Source organism: Pseudochaenichthys georgianus, chromosome 21, assembly GCF_902827115.2.
Source record: "Pseudochaenichthys georgianus chromosome 21, fPseGeo1.2, whole genome shotgun sequence".
NCBI lineage: Eukaryota > Metazoa > Chordata > Actinopteri > Perciformes > Channichthyidae > Pseudochaenichthys > Pseudochaenichthys georgianus.
Genome location: NC_047523.1, coordinates 26,777,543 through 26,797,810, shown reverse-complemented (window position 1 = coordinate 26,797,810; position 20,268 = coordinate 26,777,543). Strand labels below are relative to the sequence as shown.

At 45.5% G+C, this 20,268-nt stretch overlaps 1 protein-coding gene across 1 annotated transcript in view; it reads left to right on the top strand.

Annotated features, from left to right (window-relative positions):
• Positions 1-20,268, top strand: part of igsf3 (immunoglobulin superfamily, member 3) — a 62,547-nt gene that overhangs the window by 34,389 nt on the left and 7,890 nt on the right. Inside the window, exons 3-6 of the mRNA XM_034110476.1 lie at positions 2,771-3,190; positions 6,339-6,725; positions 9,125-9,532; positions 12,430-12,855. Coding sequence (XP_033966367.1) covers positions 2,771-3,190; positions 6,339-6,725; positions 9,125-9,532; positions 12,430-12,855 — 1,641 coding nt within the window. The remainder of the gene's footprint in view (positions 1-2,770; positions 3,191-6,338; positions 6,726-9,124; positions 9,533-12,429; positions 12,856-20,268) is intronic.

The window sequence follows — 20,268 nt, the reverse complement described above, 5'->3', positions numbered from 1 at the left end:
AAACACTAATAAAGGAATACTAAGACTCCCATGTTAGTCATTTTATCAAGCAGAATAGTTCTATTCCTGCCCTTGACTACCATTTGTATCCCTTGCTGCTTGAATGTTCATCAAGCACTCAAGGTAATGAAGAAGTGGTTTAGAGCAGTGGTTCCCAACATGGAGGACCCCAGTGAGGGTCACAAAAACCTGTAAGGAATTCTTGATTTGAATGGTGGAAGAACCTTGTAACAGGGTATGGGCGAGGTAAAGACTTATATTCAGAGCCTTTCCTCTCTGCTAAACGGCCTTGTTCACATTAGGGCTGCTCAATTAATCGTATTTCAATCGCAATTACGATTATGGCTTGCAACGATTACGAAAACAACATAATCAAAATAAAACGATTTTTATTTTTTTGTTATTATTATTACTTTTTATTTTATTCAAATACATTTTTTTTTACATTTTTTTTTTCAGTTGAATTATACTTAAAGTTCAGGGTAATCAACTGTTAAAAACATACTGTTCACATTTTCTTTCTCCAATAAATTGATGTTTTCAAAGGATAATCGTTTTTAATAATCGTGATATCAATTATTGACCCAAATAATCGAGATTATGATTTTTGCCATAATCGAGCAGCCCTAGTTCACATTAGAAAATTCCACATTTAAAACAAACGCAGAGCTAACCGAGAGAAGAAAACAATACATTTATTAAAAGTGTGTTTGACTTGTTAAAAGAAAACATAAGAGAGATGTTACACATTAAATACAATATAAACGATTTCTCCATATTCTGGGGTTATTAGCTTACTCAATTATAAAAAGGGGGTCCCTTAATAAGAAAAAGCTTTTGGAGGCATTTACATACATTTTCAAGATTGCCTCTAACTATTGCAGGAAATTGTTTATTCTTGTCTGGACTTAATGTACCTCCACAAAGCAGCATCTCATTAGAGTGCCACTGTGTCGGACCCATCTGATTACTCACTTTCTTTTCCTGCCACTTCTGCTTTGTCCTTGTTTCTTTCTTTGAGTGTCTTGTTAAACTCCAATAACCAGATGTCATGCCTCCTCTCTGCCTCCTTTATCTTTTTTCTCTGATCTCTATGCCTTTGTTCTCCCCCCGTTTGTTTCATTAGTGGTGTCTGTTTCTCTGTTCTCACAATCCCCATCTCTCAATTGAACTTGTGTTTTCCAACAGAAATATGAGCACACACACAGAGGATGTATGTAGTGTGTATTTGCTTACATTAAAAGATAGCGGTAATATATCTTTTTTTCTTGAGTCTATGTTTAGTCATCGCAGGTGACTTGAGTCGAAGCAAAGGCCTCGAACATGCTGATTTGTAGTCTTCACAATGACAATGACAATCCCTTAAGAGCCTGAATAGCCAAACATCTTGACAAAGCACTCTACCAAGATAAACCCTCACAAAGCACTTCCATTTTCTGTCTTTTAAGAAGGGCTCACAGTCACCACATGGCAATGCAAGAAAGCTTCTCTGCATTATTCGCTCAATTCATTTGTATCTCATCCTCGCTTAATGGTTGACTGCTGTCAATTGTAAACACTGTGTGTCTTTGTATATTCTCCTTTTCTTAGGTTGTGTGTGTGTGTGTGTGTGTGTGTGTGTGTGTGTGTGTGTGTGTGTGTGTGTGTGTGTGTGTGTGTGTGTGTGTGTGTGTGTGTGTGTGTGTGTGTGTGTGTGTGTGTGTGTGTGTGTGTGTGTGTGTGTGTGTGTGTGTGTGTGTGTGTGTGTGTGTGTGTGTGTGTGTGTGGTGACATCATTCATATGCAAGCAATGCAGCTTCGTCACGCATTGAATATGGAGCAAACGGGATAGTCTTAATGTACAACCACACATCAAGACACAGTTGAGAGCCGTCACTCAACATCCTGGAACTTTTCTTCCTTTTTTGTCGTCATTAATGCTATAATTTTGGAGCTTGAGATCAAGGGATATCTATCAGTCTCTTTTCCTCTCTTCCGCACACATTAATACACAGCGGCCCTGGTAAATATCCAAAAATACTCCCTTAGCGCCTTTTAAAACCTATGCATGTTTATTTCTGTCAGTGTTTGCAGTCTGCTTATTCACACATCTTGATGTCTCTGTTGCCTCCCTGTACTTGACTGTCCCCCTCCCTCATCTCCACTGTTCTCCACCATCTGGCTTGAAGTCTGTCCGCTGCACTCAGTTTTATTTAGATCGGACACATTTATAGCATCCATTTTTACCTGCCGCTTGCATATTTAGTACGCGTGATCAAAACATTTTTGAAAAGTTTAATGAAAGCGAGTGAAGCTGTAAGATGCCAGTGTGGAGCTGGTGTGTTTGCTATTGAAACACCAAATGGGATATAATCAGCCTGTAAAAAGTGCTGGAGGCGCCTGTCTGTGTGAGATAGAGAAAATGCCATCAGCGCACGATGGCATGTGAAAGTCGTGTATTGACGAGAAAATAGAGGGCAACAACCTCAGAACAAAAGCTTGGTTGCATTAACACGTTTACCTCTCACTGGGGAGTACATCAGATTTGGAACCACTTACAGCAAAAGGCCTGTTAGTTTGAACTTCCATAATAATCAAATATAGTCAGCTTTGTTATATCTAAATAGAACAAAGCTGTCTATCTAATAACATGGTATTTCAGTTTTTTGTATAGACTGGTAGTGGGTTCATATGGAATGTAAAGAAAGGGATAACTCTGACCTGCCCTGACATAAAGGAAACTGTACATATCCTCACTCTAGTGCTAATTTTTCTCTCTTCTTCTTTGCAGTTATCGCGGACTCGTTGACAGTAGTAGCTCCCGCCCAGACTCTGTCCAAGGTGGAAGGCGACACGCTGCAGCTAACCTGTGAGGTATCTCGGACCACCCTGCAGCACACTCACTTATCGGTGGGCTGGTACCTGCGCTCCCCAGAGGACGCGGCATCCCCTCCCCAGGAGCTGGTCACCCTGTCGAGGGACTTTGTCCTGCGCTCCGGGGGCCCGTACCGGCAGAGGATGGCGGCAGGGGACCTCAGGCTGGACAAAACCAGTGCCACTTCCTACAGGCTGACTATTCACAAGCTGCAGCCAGTGGACCAGGGCCTGCTGTACTGCCAGGCTGCGGAGTGGATTCAGGACACAGATGGCAGCTGGTTTACGATGACCAGAAAGCAGAGCGAGAAGACTCAGCTCCGCATTCAGCCCACTGGTGAGTCAGGAAAAGAGAATCTGTACATAATAAAAGGCAGGCATAGACGGGGTAAAGATGCTGCTCTCCTCTTAGGTCCCCCCTGTCCTTTTGACAGACGCACAAGCACACATGTGGGCCGGCTTCCTCTGATTGCTGATCAGTATCTCCCACTAAGCTCATTAGCTCACTAAAAAGGGCTTAACTAAACCTCCACAGACTCTGCACTTTTGTATTTGTGTCTGTTTGATGGGCAACATTACAAGCACATCCAGGAATAACTTAACCAGCTTGGAAACTGCATGGCTGTGTGATAGGGGAAGACCTATGGCTTCCACATTTACATTTCACAGACAACCAGTGAACCAGGGATCGGAATGTAAAGATGCTTTTTTCATCACTCTCTGCCGACAATTACACCATTCTAGTTCGTGCCTGAGTGCACTAGTGAGAGAATCCGTGCTGGTTTGGTGCGGTTGCCAACTCTGAAGGAGGTTATTGTCTAATGGAAGGGAGGAAGGGAATTACTTACCGAGGAAGGAAGGAGCAGGGAGAGGGAGGGTTGGCGGGGGACGTGGGGAAGAGTAAGAAACAAGGGGAAAGTATGTGGAAGAAAGAAACCGTCTGTTGCCGTGGCTCATTGAGGAGTATGCCTCATATGATAATGATCTACTAAACTGTCAATCGCAGACTTGATAGACCAGAACCAAAGACGGCTTTACGACTCCCCGCATGTACTTGTAACCTCCCGCCGACCTGACCCCACCTCACCCTCTGCTGTGTATTGCGCATACATAAAGAATGTCTTTCTATGCTTCCAAGAAAGGGCCACGGACATGGGTGATAAACCGCTATGACATTAGCTCAATTACCAAGGCAGCACGCAGTGGCGAGTGTCTCATGCCAGTAAATCACTTCAAAGTGGAATCGTTTTGCCTTCCTCCATTAAGCATCAGATCCGCTCTGGACCAATACAACTTGATGGTGCCCCAGATAGTGCTGGGTGGATGAGAAGGAGAATGGAAACTCAGATGTAAAGCAGGTTGAGTTCCTGCTACTTCAGGGTGGAGACAAAAGGCACTGATGGCTCCCCTCTCAGCACCCTCCGTCACTCTTCTTCTGCTCTGTAATCTATAATAGATGGAGGTGTGGTTACGTGACAAAGAGATACAGCAGAGTTATGCTGCAGTGTGCGGCTTGGGTGTGAGTGCTCAAACTCGTATGTGGATACACTTAGATTTCTTATTTGTGTGCGCATCATTGCATGATGCAAGCACCACTTGCATACCTTTAGGCTGAAGTTGTGTGTTTAATATTACACCTGTCCATGTGCAAACTCGACAGACGGAGAGAGACATTTAGAAAAAAGAAGCGGTAGCTCCTCCATTAGGTTCTTATTATAAAAGACGGAGTGGATCTCACGACAGCCCCACCGCTAACTAATCACCCACCGGCAGCATCAGAAAGAGTACGGACAGAATCCTAATGTACCTTTCGCTCTCGGTTTTTAGCATCCTTCTCTTTTCTCTCACCTCCTCCCTTGTTCCCCACTCTCACATCACCTCTCATTTTCTGCACTCATGTCTCATCACTGCATTTCTCTCTTCTCCCTCTGACTTTCTCCATTACGCACTTTTTCCTTCGCCCTTCTGCTTCTCGCACTTAATTCTCTTCCTTTCTTCATTAGCTCTGAACACTAACACATGCTGGACCTGTGAGGCTGTTATTTACCCCTCGGCATCCTAAGCTGAACTGCTGTAAACATGGTTTTAAAAAGAGCTCCATGTTCAACTTCCTTCACAATTCATCCCATTCAAATGCCACGATACAATGACTTGCTGTCCTTTTGAAAGATTCAGGAAGCGATCGGTTGGACTTTCCCTTGACCCTGATGTCATCATTTGCATCTATATGTTCCACACTGCAGCGAGTAATTATTATTTCCATCAAACATTTAACTAATCATACATTATTATTACTGGCAGTAGTGCTATTATTAGTACTATTAGTCGTTGTATTGTTATAATACAATTATTGACAACATGTATTCCTTTTTTAATGTTACCTGAATAATGATTGTTTTAGCTAAAATGACATATTCCTAACTACACTACTGTGATTTAAATGCGGTTTGTCTTTTAATGAAAGGCACCCAGCTCTCAGGCTCAAAAGTCTCTATTTTACTTGTGTGTATGCTTACTGCGTGTGTACCTTCATGTGTGTTTATGTGTAAACAATATCCCTCTTCCTCCCACCTTAATGTTCCCCATAACAAGCTCAATACCAACGTCAAGCTTTGAACTTTTCCACACGAGTGTGTTTCTCAGGAAGTCTTTGTAATTACAGCTCGGGGCGGCCACCACACTGAGAGGCAAAGCAGCAGTCTCTGATACATACTGTGCTTATCATCTGGAAATTAATACAGCAAATGAAACTGAACTCCCAGCCATACACACGCACGTCTGCAAGCACAACCGCACGTGTGCAGACAACAAGCTTAATGTGGAGGAGCTAGCATTAGCAGTTGACTTTGACTGCTCTGTTTTAGACTGTGCAGGGGCACGAGGAGAGAGCCTGACTCTGTTTCAGACTGCTGAAGAGAATTGTAATCAGATGTGTTTTTTTTATTGCAGAGGTGAAACCAAGCGGGCTCTGAAAGTTATGCACTGCGTGACCTTAAGCTTCTCCAGCTTTTATTCTCCCTCTAACTGATGTTATTTCATTGCCCCCACCTATACCTGACCCTCAATCTCTGCACTCTCTTTAAGTAGGATGCAGGTTCAACATATAGTAGACTGTGGGTATTAAGATGAAGGCAGTGTTGTGCATTTCAAGTGTAGCAGACATTAAGACAATCTTGTTTTAAATATCAGAGAAAAGTGGTTTGGGATCATAAGGGAGATCTCCCCCACACCTACGCGCTTCCATTTTGCTGCTTTGTTTTAAAGCTAGTGCAAGGATTTTTTTACATTTACAGATATTGAATAAATATAGTATCTTTCTAAATCACAGTGATAGTAAATGTTCCAAAGGGTATATTCTTTTTTGTTTTATACACCACAGTTATATCAAGGTTTTCCAATGCAATACTTTTTTGCAGCTAGCCAACCACTTTCAGATTGTAATACCCAACATCCCCCCCCCCCTCCCCCCCATCTTCTTTACACAGATCGGGACTTCAGCATCCAGGTGAGCACGGACCGTCGGTCCTTTACGGCCGGTGAGCCGCTGGAGCTTCGCTGCACCATTGAGGCCCAAAACGTCCCAGAGCGCTTCTTCTCGGTGTCGTGGGTCTTCAGCAGCTCACCTGTGGCCGTGGTGGGCCCCAGTGCTGTGCCTGTCCTGGGCCCCGATTACGTAGCCCGCGAGGCTGCTGGCCATATGACAGTGCGCAAAGAAAGCACCAACGTGCACTTGCTCAAACTGCAGCACCTACGCCCAGAAGATGCTGGGAAATATATCTGCCGGGTGACAGAGCGGGAGAAGACGCCCACGGGAGACTTCATCGACCGCAGCAAGAGGTCTCGCAATGTCCAGATCACAGTCCAGCCGCTCAGTGAGTAATAATCTGTTCACAAGGCCAATGGCTTAGTTGTCCTGTCCTTAGTTGTCAATTACACTAAGAATGATGAGCTTCTCATAATAACAGTTTTATCTTCATGGAGGCAGCATGAAATGTCACGCTGTGCTCCTCTCTAGCCTCCCTCTGTCTTCCTCTCTCCATCTCCCCCTCTGTCTTTCTCCAAGGTGGCCTATAACTGATAGCCGCACAACCTTTATTGTTAACTGAAAATAAGACGGCCAAAGGATGATGCTACTCTTATTCCTGATGTATTTTTCAATTTGAGTGGATTGTTAAGGGGATGGTAATGCAGCACGATGGTCCTTTCCATTCCCTTGGCTTAGCTGAAGGGGGTGTGTGTGTAACACTATAGTCGGATAATGGAGGGCAGCAGAGCCAAGACTGAAGAAGGCTAAGCTAACAGCCATGACATGAAAGTGTGGAGAAAGAAAAGAAGCAGAGAAAGGCGCCTAGCTCTCCAGGGCCCGCTAAGTGGATCCCAAGGCTAAATGAATGTGTCCTGCTGGGGCAGACTTCTTCAGATAGGTTAAGCAGGGCTGGCCGGGTCATATCAGATTTTCTGCTGATTGATGTAACTGTACAAAGCCCTTTCCCAATAACATCAACAAGATTTCTCTCCATCTCCACCAGTTTGGGCCACTGCTTTATCCCCACTTCTCTCTTTACCTTCTTGTCTCTTAGGGATTAGACGGTGAGTGGAGCCAGCTGCTACCAGCCTAATAAAACCTTATAATCACAGAGTAGTATCGCCTCCGAAGCAGCCAGCGCTACCCTACCTTACTCTGCACCCCCCCCCCCTGCTAAATCAGCCCAAAACAATGGCCCCGAGCTAGCAGCAATCTCCAGGGAAGCTCTCTGTAGGGGAGGTTTTGTTTTCCAGACAAAAGGCCGTAGTGCCTCATAAAAGATGTTTATAGGGTTTACACAGGATAATGGCCCTGGTTATTGGAGGAGAACTAATATGATGATATACAGCAGAAGTGGTCAGCCCAGCATGTATTTGATGCACAAACAATCCTCTCAGGCCTGCTTTCTCACACGCAAACAATCTTAAGATGTTTTTCATCACTCTAATTGGGGGAAATGGGTAAAAGTCGGTAATAGGGTGCAACAGGGGTTAAAGTTGATGAGTCGGAAGCAGTCAGGGGTGGAAGCGTAGGAAAAGCCGAGGTAAACACTTCTGACTAATCAGGGTTGATGGAGGAGTTTACCTTTGCAATGGGAGAGGGGGAGAGAGTCTTCATGCCACCCTGAATCTATTTCATACAACGAGACCGGACATGTGCAGGGTGGGGGGAAAGAGAGGGGTTACACTGTTAGACTAAATGCATTCTGCAGTTAAAAAAATAAAGAAGAAGTTGCTGGTGGGGGGAATGAGAGGAAAGTTAAAAGAAAAGGAAATGTTAGAGAAAGGCAACGCTGTCTAGGAACCTGACACTTGGAAAGTAGGAAGGATGTATGTATCTACAGCCTAACAAACCTCTCTGCTCGTCTCGGTGTAAAAAGATAATAGAATACAATATGATCTAAGCTATGGGAAGAAATCTGGCTATTTTAACAAAAGAGAAAAAGGAGAGGAAAGGGTGAAGGTTTTCCCCTTTGCTCATTTGAGTGTGATAGAAGTAAGAAGACAGTTTATTCCATATTCACAGACACCTCATGCTTATTAGGAAGGCTGAGAGGGAAGCAGCAGAGCTTGGCCTGAGGGTAGATAGAAGAAAAAGTGAAGTGGGAAACCTTTAGATTCATCCCCAAGAGACCGAAGCACTGGCCCTGCATGGCTAAGAAAGCTTGTGGGTCAACCAGAGCTCCATCATGTTTGATGGACGTTGAAGTGATGAGAATCGAGATAAAGCAGAGAAACAGAGGAGCACCAGTAAAGTCTTTTATCCTGCACATCTTCTGAAGTACTGCTGAGCCCTGTGATCTAAGCTTTCTTTTCTGTTCCCTTGCGTACTTGGTCAACAAGCCACACGGGGTTCAGAAAGAAAACCTCAACCCACACAAATCCACCAGGGCCTCCTCTCAGGCTGTCACTAGAATGTGCCGGAGGCCAGTTCCAAAAGTGCACTATAGTCCTCTCACATTTGGGCTTGCAGGCACACTCAAACATCCAAACACACATGCACAGCATTCAAACAGGACTTTGTGGTGCTTTACTCCCGAGAACAGGCTCAGCTATTTGTTATATTGCCCCTGGTTTCCTGTAGCCTCTGAATCTTTGAACACAGAAAGCGTAACTCTTGTTGCCTCTGGGTTTCAGCGTGAGAAGTCGTTGACATTTTGAGGGGAGTTTGTGCTACTCCATTCATGGGTTCCCACCTTAACTCAAGCTAACCTGTGTCCCTCTCTCTCTTTTGTCTTCTTCTCAGAGAGCAACATCACAGTGTCTCTGTCCAGCAACTCTACTGAGGTCATAGAGGGCGATGTGATCCACTTTTCCTGCTCGGCCTACACCACTACAGGCCCTCTGTCTGTTGTCTGGCAGTGGACAGACAAGCAGGCAGCTGGACCGGGCCTGGAGGTGGCCACGATCGATCGGGAAGGCACTGTATGGCACAGTGCATCCTACAGAGAGCGCTCCAGCTATGGGGAGATACGGGTGGAGAAGGTGCGGGGCGACACATTCTCTCTGTCCCTGTATAATGCCTTACCTGGGGATGAGGGTCAGTACAGCTGCACAGCCACCGAGTGGCTCCAGGCCGGCACTGAACCAGAGCTCAGCTGGGAGAAGATAGGAGAGAGATCGGCCACCAAGACGGTCACAGTCAAGACTGTTGGTAAGTTACTGCGACCAAATCTAACCCTATTATTACCATTTCGCAAATTCAGCAGAAAAGTTGTGGAGAGCTGGAGGGCTGTGGGGGCTGCACCCCTCCTGCTGGCCGGAGAAAACTACTTATAAATATAATTGTTCCCTTTAAATAAAATCTGATAAACATCTGGAACATTTAATGAATACATGTTAAGTATTTGGACATAATGGTGTGCCTTTGCCCCAGCTAAAAGACATACTTAACACAAATGTGTATGTACAAGTATACTCATTCACTTGAAATAACAAAAACAAAAAAAGGCTACGTGGATAGAATGGACACAATACTCGGCAGTGATCAGGCTGCATCTGTACATAAGTGCATATCAGTCTGCACATGCTAAGCCTGTATGTTGAAGATGAGCAGCAGCTGAGTTTGTTATAGGTTTATATACCCTGGATCATATCGTTAATCTTTGTGATATTATATTATGACCTCACAAGGTTCAGAATGATCTACAAATGTACTCCATCTGTCAACCGGTTATTGTGCCAGCAAGTCAAATGTCATTTGAGTTCACATATCCAGGGCAGCCTCCCTGTTAGAAATACATTCCTGCATGTGCAGTACGCCAGTGCACACATGCACTCCGAAGGAAAGAGAGGTTTGGTTTGTGATTTGCTAAAGCAAAGACTGATGAACGGCGCAGGCAGAAAATGCAGTCCGTAAAATACACCATGGTTTATTCATGCACAGCTCAAGGGAAGGAGCTATTATTACTATTACTCAGAATTACACACAAATTACACACAAACACACACAGTCTCACAGCACCTGCCACACGTCAAGAGCTGTGCTTCAGTGACACCCATCATAGATGCACACATGCTCACACACACACACACACACACACACACACACACACACACACACACACACACACACACACACACACACACACACACACATATGGATTAACCAGAATTATTAGAAAGGAAATGCAGCGGCAATGTGTTTCACAGTCTGTGGGTCTCCTCTGTCAGTGCTGAGTTAAGCTGAACATCCTCGATACAGGCTGAGGAATCCACTGGAGCAGAGCAATGAGGAGCTGGCAGACCAGGAGCACTGGGCTCAATACACACACACACACACACACACACACACACACAACCAACGGATTAGCTCCCTGCAGCAGCACACAGCGGTGCTGCACAGAAGAGATGTCAGTTTTTAAGTGGCCATTTGTTAAGTTCGGGCAACAACACAAACATTAGTTAAAGGAACAAGGGACGCATTATGCAAATCAACGAATAGAAGTCCGAAGCTGTTCGTGTCTCTTCAGTTACATCTCCTCTCTCTCCCCTATATGCTGTCGATCAAAGGATTTCTCTAAATGTGCGCTGTTGTGTGACGGTCATTGTTTCTAAGATATTGGTCCTCGTTTTTCTTACTTTAGCTTCCACTTTCATTTTGATCAGACCTATGCCTATGCCCTATATTTCAACTTTCTTATCTTCGGCTACTTTTGTATTGCTCCTTGCCCCTAATGAATAAAAAGGGTAAAACTTGTGCGCTGGGTTCCTTCCAAGCTCCGGTTGTGCTGCACACTCTCTGACCTGTCCTCTGAGTGTACTGTTCTACTGGCTGAAGCTCAAGATATTATATATGGTCACTGTACCTTTTATTAGAGATCCTTTATGGACCCTGGATGCTACTCCCTTCCTTTATAGACTCCCGGTGCTCACTGATAATACCTGGAGGGGATGAGAGAGGGATGTACTCTGGGAAGACTCGTGTTTTTGTTCCCACGGTGAAGACAAAGATGCTTGGTAGAGAGTCTTGTTTCCAGCTGATAGGCTTACGAAGCCCTCAGGGTGTCTTGGGTGGCAAGTGTGTACAAGTGAGAAGCCTACATTCATGCATCCACAGGCCAACAATGTATAACTCCCACTCAAGCACTTTGCACAGAGCAGGAAACAAACACATTCATTCACACAAACAAAGAGAGATAGTTGTATGGGGGAACTGGATTGGTGTGAAATCCTCTTTTCTGTCAGAGTGGCAGGCAGACAGTGGGGAGATGGATAGATGGAAGAGGGGCGCAGGGAGATAAGAGATTGAGATGGGTGAGTTATTGTCAATTAGAGAATTATGTCCCGAGGCAGCTGTCCCAGCAGTAGCCAAGTCTGGACAGATAGCCATTGATTACACACCCTGAAGGGCATCGAGGGTGGAGCTGTCAAAGGGGGAGAGAGGGTGAGCGACAGGGGGAAAGTGATGAGGAAAAAAGGCACAGCAGGGCCAGGGTTGATAAAGGGCCATGGTGTATCTCTCTCTCGCTCTCTCTTGAGTCCCTTGCTGTCCAGTGTAAATGTATCTTGGCGATAACATATGGAGTTGGGTGAATGTTTTTAGTTTAATGAGGATAGTTTAGACTTGGCAAGGAGTGGGACATCGATATCACATTGGCGCTTAGAGGAAGTGTTCTTCATGGCATTACCCATTTTGAGGAGCGCTCACCCAGTCGAGCACTCAAATTCATATTTAGACACAAGTTAACATGCGGTTGCATCAACTAAATGGCTGTCTTTAGGCGTTTAATGACAGTGGTAAATGATTGTGGAGATGTATAACTACTTTACTAGTAAGTCAGTGCGCTTTAAGTAAATACTAACGGTCTTTGTTCCAGCTGCAGGCTTTGTTTCTCTTGCCATACTTAAAAGGAAAGTTTCTTCCTGGAAACGATTATGAACCCCCCACATCATGAACTGACCTTTAAGCTTTTAGAGAACAGACTCTTATCACACAACCAGCCTTTGTTGTGCTATTACTATGGAATCAGTGTAAATCAACCCATGTTTAAAAGGTTAATCACCAGACAAATACAAAGTTCCTAACACTCTTCTTTCCCCACCATTTAGAGTCTTCCTTCATGGTGTCAGCCTCGTCACGGACGCCATCCGTTCACTTCGGAGACTCCTTTGACCTCCTGTGCCTGGTGAAGCCCCGTCACAACCCTCGTGTGCCCACATCTGTCACCTGGCGCTTCATGCCTGTTGGCTCCGAAGCTGGCGACGAGGGTGATGGAGAGTTCAAAGACCTGGTGACATTCACCCGCGAGGGCACTCTGCAGTGGGGGGAGCAGCTGCTGGGGCTTGGTACTCGCACCACGGTGGACCGATCCCACTCCAACACCAACTTCCGATTGTCAGTGACCCGGGCAGGGCGTCGCGAGGAGGGCAAGTACCAGTGCTCCGCCGTCCTGTGGAGGAAGAACTACGACGACAGCTGGAGCAAAGTAGCAAACCGCACTTCCAACCTGCTTGGCATCAGCGTCCTCCAGCCAGGTAAAGCTGCATGGCTGCCTGCCAGACACATTTAATTGGAACGGACACAGACCAGCACACAAACAAGGATAAGCACAGATCCAGACACAAGCTCGCACACATACACATCCAGTGCTGAGAGGATGTCTCCCTGCTCTAATTGCTCTTAGTCTCTGGGTTATCTACTAATTGGAGTGTGTGTGTGTGTGGTGCGTGTGCATGCAGGGCAGGGTGGGGTCTCCTAATGGAGCGCAGTGAATGGATTGCTAAATATCCCACAGGAAGAGAAAGACTGAAAAAACGATCCGAAAGAGGTAAAAGTGCGAAGCGAAGCACGTAGACAGTGACAAAGTGTGATCAAGAGTCAGCGATCTGTCCTTGAACCCTTTTCCTCAGCGGAGACATTAAACTGTCTACACCACTCTCATTGGCCCTCTGTGCTCCACACATACACAAGAACAAACCCATTCAGACACAGCCCAATTAGTGGCCGAACACAAACAACAAGAACACAAGGACACACAAACCCACACTGGCTAAATGTAGCCCAGTCTGGTGTTCCTCAACAGCATGATATACTTCATTTATGCAGGTGAACGTGCCCGAGGCAAATACTTATGCTGCAGAAAAAAAACCTAGTCTGGCTTGAAATGCAGTCCAGCAAAGCATTGTGGCCCCTCAAGTACCAATGGGGTCCAGATTTGTTGAAATGCCAAATGTTTTTCTGTAAAGTTATTTCTGTAAACATGATAAATGCATGGCTAGATGTGTAGAAGTGTGTGTCTTTGCCCTTCTATGTTCAGGTGATGATAAGTAAGATGCTGTCTTGAGTTTAAAGGGAAACTGCAGTGATCAATAACACTCTCGAAATGAGACAGTGGAATGTAGTCACTTTGTCATTGCCGGCTGCTATTGATCCAGATAAGCACATGAATGTAAACACACACACACTGACATATGCAGAATCACCCTTGTAAACATACACACACACACACACACACACACACACACACACACACACACACACACACACACACACACACACACACACACACACACACACACACACACACACACACACACACACACACACACAGAGATGGCACCCTTGCTCAAAGACAGGGCTTTTACTTGCTTGACTGACTATGCTCCGACCTCAAGCACTCAGGCAGAACACATAGTGTCCCGGGCACTTCAGGAGTTATTTGGAAGCCTAGTTATCATCCTTAACGCTCATATACCTTCCCCACCCATTTGCAGTTTACATCCTTTATCCTTAACCCTAAAAAGGACACACACATTTTGCAGGGGAATAAATAAGTCTTCCTCCCACTCCCTTTTCTCCATGACAAAGTGATCCGTTACCTTGGTAATGCCATCAGTCCCCGTGACGATGTGATCAGTTGCCGTCTGAAAGCAATCAGTAACCATAACGGTGCCATCATTCTGTGTGTAAGGGCACTCTCTCACAGGGGAGGGCGAGTGAGTAATTCCTTAATCTCATTGGTTGCCAGACCCGGCTCAGTCTTGCTCATGTCGTGTTCATCTCCTCCACCTCCCGTGTTTTTGTTGGTTGTGCAGTCAGACCTTCATTTAGACTGATGATTCATTTGTCAGCATGTAGGACGTCTCTCTCTGCCTCACGCCTCTCCTCCCCATCTGCTTTTTCTCCTCTGTTTTCCTAAATGTTAACCACTCCTGGCTAAATATGCGGCTGGCTTTTTTTAGTTCCCCTCTAAAAGAAGTGGGATAAAGGAGAGTGTGAGTAATGAGGTGTGAGCAAACACAGCATCTGACCAGATTCATAATTGAGGGACTTTAAGTCATGCTTCCAGAGGTACCTGCTCAATATGTATGAGCTGCGTGAGCACGTTCATACTTGTGCATGAATGCCCCTGCAACCATGTTTCTTGTGATGTTCCTCTGAGAGCTTCCATGTGCGTACTATGCATGTATACAGAAACCTTCCTCACCCCTGATACACAGTGACACAACAGTAGAACTCTAGCTCTCAGCTGGTCCATCTTGTATTCAGAAGAAAGGCGAGCATGTGCGCCTGACATAAGAAGGTTTGCAAATGCGGAATTACACTCCTCATTAAATTATTGGAGGACTTCAAAAGCGGAGAGGGGAAACGAGCATCGTAGATTAGAAGGCGCAAAGTGGTTGGATGTGGGGTGAAAATAAAAGCATGACTGAACCGGCAAAGAAAGCAGTTAGCCGCTCATCATGACTTCCTGTCAAACTAGTGAGGTGTCAAGCACAGGCCTATTTCCTGTCCCGGACTGCATTAGTGCTACACTGCCTGTGTCAAAGTCCCATGAGTCACATTAGTGGACTTTCCCAACATACAGTATCTCGCGCGCACCCACACACACACACACACACACACACACACACACACACACACACACACACACACACACACACACACACACACACACACACACACACACACACACACACACACACACACACACACACACACACACACACCACACACACACACACACACACACACACACACACACACACACACACACACACACACACACACACACACACACACACACACACACACACACACACACACACACACACACACACACACACACACACACACACACACACACACACACACACACACACACACACACACACACACACACACACACACAACAAATTATATTTGTATGTTCCAAGTAAGGGCACTGCTGTGCTTTGGCTATCCACCACAGACGTCATGCAGAGAATCACTGCACTCACAGGAGCACAAACACCATCATGCTCATGTGCACACAACATGCACTACATACACACTCAGGAGTTCCCTCCCAGAGCACAAGGGTAATTATCTTATTCCAGAACATTATTCAATTGTAGCAGAGGATTCCCACAAACACACAAACAAAAACACACAACACGTCATATACAGCTGCACATATAGTGGCAGTGTTATTAGATTTCACCTGATTGAGTTTTCTCTGTGTATCTGCCTGGAACACACACACACACACACACACACACACACACACACACACACCACACACACACACACACACACACACACACACACACACACACACACACACACACACACACAGAGAGAGAGAGAGGGGGACAGAAAACACTCCAAACTAATTATGCTGAATCTTCCCTAATGGAACAGAGTTTAGATTAATGATGGTTATGGGAGTTCAAGACATTTGTTCTCATCATGTGAGTGTGTGCATGTGCACATTTGTGCGTGAGTGTGTCTGGTATGAAGAGTGGAGGATATCATTAAGACCGTCTGGTTATTGGCTGAGCTAGAATAATGATGATAGAGGGGAGGGGGGGGGGGGGTGTTCCACTTTCTCATTTCTCCTTGCACACCTACGCTTGCCTGGCTACCTTTTGCTCACATTATCAAACATCACGATGCAGGCATGGATGCCTTATTCTAACCTGCCCCTCTTGTTGGCTTTTGTTGTGGTTTTGCTTTGATTTAGAGGATATATGTCCTTGTCCTGCCTCATATGCTCTCTCTTAAAGTTCTTAAGGGTATCCTTCAATTTAATAAGGGCTGACACTATCAGATGCCGCATGTGCTTTTCTTTCATGTCAGTGAAGTACTTGCCAGTTGCCACCCATCGTTATTGATAGCGCTGGGGTCGCTGCGGTTATTGGAGTTTCCGGCTTATCTGGGCACGGATAGGAGGTGTCTATCTTCATTAGGCCCGTCCTATCCCCCCCATGTCCTCATTTTTCGCTCCTGCTCCTTCTCTGTCTTTCTACATTTTGTTCCCACTCTCCCCATAAGTCTCTTTTAATGTCTTCTTTCCCCTTTACTCTCACTTAGCTGCATGTTTCCCCTCCACGCATGCCCCCAGCTTCTTTCTCACTCTTGTGATTGTTCAATATTTTATAATTCCCTGCCTCCCTCTTCCTACTTATAATTCTCTCCATTATGTTTAAATGTTTCTTCAAAAAGCTTCTTCACCGTTGTCAGCATTTCATTAATAATGAGGATGTGGTAGCTGTGCTTGTTTGCACACAATAGGGGCTTTATCACAGTGTTGACGCTCGTGTCAGGGTTGTAAATCTTTTCCTTTTTGGGATGGAGTAGACAGAGTTTGGGTTTGCTCACCTGCGGCAGCACTCGGTGTACCGGCGGTACCGTGTGACTGCAACACCTCCTCTCCGCCTCACAGTTTGTATATGCACATACAGATAATGAGAGTGCATTTGCTGCGCACAGACACACACAGACACACTAAGTCGTAATGGATGATAAATGAAGAGCCTTTGAGGGGTGCACTGATACAGAAAATAATTTCATGCCTGTTTCAGACACTCGAGGTCAGGCTCATTCCCAGTGTCTTCTTCTTCACAAGGGCAAACCCTGATACCCTCTCCGTGATGCAAAGACACAGCTGCATATTTCTGTCAAATCCAATCTAGGCCTCGTTTCCTTCAGCCCAATCTGAGGACACAATGAGATTCTGTGTTGTGTCCCTCCATCTCTCTCTCTGTGTGTGTGTGTGTGTGTGTGTGTGTGTGTGTGTGTGTGTGTGTGTGTGTGTGTGTGTGTGTGTGTGTGTGTGTGTGTGTGTGTGTGTGTGTGTGTGTGTGTGTGTGTGTGTGTGTGTGTGTGTGTGTGTGTGTGTGTGTGTGTGTGTGTGTGTGTGTGTGTGTGTGTGTGTGTGTGTGTGTGTGTGTGTGTGTGTGTGTGTGTGTGTGTGTGTGTGTGTGTGTGTGTGTGTGTGTGTGTGTGTGTGTGTGTGTGTGTGTGTGTGTGTGTGAAGCACAGCTCTTGACGTGTGAGACTGTGTGTGTACTGTAGACACTGGCTTGTGTGTCCTGCTGCTGTTGTAATTGAAGTCGTAACTCAAAGCTAGCTACAGTTCTGCTCTCCATGTATATCAGTGGGCAGGATCAGAGCCGGAGAGGCTCAGCAGTGCCGCCTCCTGAATATACACACACACACACACACACACACACACACACACACACACACACACACACACACACACACACACACACACACACACACACACACAGAGGAGCTTTCTAGCCTGCACTTACTGAATGACCACTGTTCTCTGTGGGTTAATGAGCATAATGTGTTTTATGCTTATTGGCAGACCCCCTTTCAAACATGCACACAGGCACAGTGCTCAATCTGATGTCTTTATGCTCTCCGCTCTGTGCCAGCTTCTTTTGGGCCATTAATCTCCCTGACCTCCTGTCTCACCCCTTTCTTGTGCATCCTTTTTCCTGTTGGGTCAGCCTCCGTCCAGCGATCACTCTCTCAGACAGACAGGCAGGAAGAGGGAAAGTGCAGTCAGTGCGTCAGTGTGTTCGGACTGATGGTAGAGAATAGGAATTATATGCAGGTTGCATGTTAACGTGCATGTGGTTGTTACGTGCACAGATCCCCATAATTAGCCCAGTCTTAATGATATCGTAGTGGGAGTTGGTAAGGGGGAGGAATGAGGAGTGGTAATAGTGCTCTGACACAATGGGATCATGGATACATGGCCGTCATTAGCATAGACATTAGACTCCTGGCGTCTGGAGAGGAGCTAGTTTTCAGTCAGGGGAATCCCATCCCACATTTCTATTGACTAGCAGCCTTCTATGATCCACGCCCCCCCATGACAGAGGTCCAGACGTGTGTGTGTGTGTGTGTGTGTGTGTGTGTGTGTGTGTGTGTGTGTGTGTGTGTGTGTGTGTGTGTGTGTGTGTGTGTGTGTGTGTGTGTGTGTGTGTGTGTGTGTGTGTGTGTGTGTGTGTGTGTGTGTGTGTGTGTGTGTGTGTGTGTGTGTGTGTGTGTGTGTGTGTGTGTGTGTGTGTGTGTGTGTGTGTGTGTGTGTGTGTGTGTGTGTGTGTGTGTGTGTGTGTGTGTGTGTGTGTGTGTGTGTGTGTGTGTGTGTGTGTGTGTGTGTGTGTGTGTGTGTGTGTGTGTGTGTGTGTGTGTGGTGTTGGCGGCAAGGAGCAGCAATCCAGAGTAAGCTGTTCTGCAGGGGATCAAGGCGTGTCTAAAGCCCTCAGTCCCGACATGCTTGGGGTCCTGGCCGTGGATTAGCCCATGGCTGAGCTAATGCTAACGCTAAAGGCGGAGCAGGCAGCCATTAAGACTATAAGTCTTCTGGAGTGGAGCTGGAGAGACTGCCTGCTGCTTGCTGAAATCCCCCTAGGAGCATGTTCTCACTTTCTGTCTTTTACAAATCTCTCTCATCTTTTCCAGGCTCTTTTCCTCCCTCTGCAATCTCTCTCTCACTCTTTGGCTCTCTGTTTATTGGTGCATATGAATATCCGTTCAGTTTGGTGATTTATCCCTTAACTCTTCTACTTTACTCTCCATCCTGTCTTCTTTAAAAAAATCCCATCCCTCTTGCTATGTCTATCATTTTACTATTATTCATTCCTCTTTTCGCTCTGTAACTCTTTCTCTCTGTCTCTTGCCAACTCTGGCCCCCATTAACTTGGGTTTAAGCATTAAAATCTGTGGCCCAATGGATGGAATTTCAGCTCAGTGGTCATTAAGTTCATATAAGACCATATTTAAAAAGGTCCAAAAATGTTAGGCAGAGACCCCACCAGCACCTCTAGTATCCTCACTTCATTTAGGCCTCATTCATGTTTATGAACCTACAGGTGAGGCTGCTGAATATTCATTTCAGTGTCAGGCTATTGGACAGAATGTGATCAGAAAATATGTACATATATCATCCAGGGTTTCCCACACATAGACTATACTTGGGCGGGCCGCCCAGGTATATTGACGACCGCCCAAGTATATTTCGCGAACCATTTAGGTTGTTTTTTTTTAATAATTTTTTTTTTTATCATTTTTTTTTTTTATTCGTCCGTGACCACGACGCCATCTGCGATCGATTAACTTGTGGAAGATGATCCCTTGCACTGATCTCGCCTCCTTCTGGCCTGTTAAGTGGCCTGCCTCACACAGGGTGACTGGCTGTCCACATGATGTGGCCTGCCGACATGGCCACTGTCATACAGATCATAAATCAAAGCCCTTGATTGGTCGGGATAAGCTCAGCTCAGGTGAGGTAAAGGACTCTCTGAGTGTTTAGATAGTTAACTTAGTCTAAGTTCTCAGTGGGTCTCAAACGGTGTGGTCACCAGTTATGTAAACACATATTAAGGTGAAAAAAGGTAAGATACACTTTTAAAACTTGTTGAGAGAAAACTAGTCTTTGTTGCTGCCTCAAAGAGGAACAGGGGGAGAGGAGGGAGACAGGAGAAGCTGATTCAGGAGCACAGACACACTCACAACTATAAATGAACCAAAAATAAATTAATAAACAAGTTTCAGTGTTTTTTTCATATTGGAAATGGTATGTTATTGGTTATGAACATGATTTTATGATTATTGAAATGTATACAGTTCTGTTTAATATAGGTGTTTCCATAGATCTAGTCTCT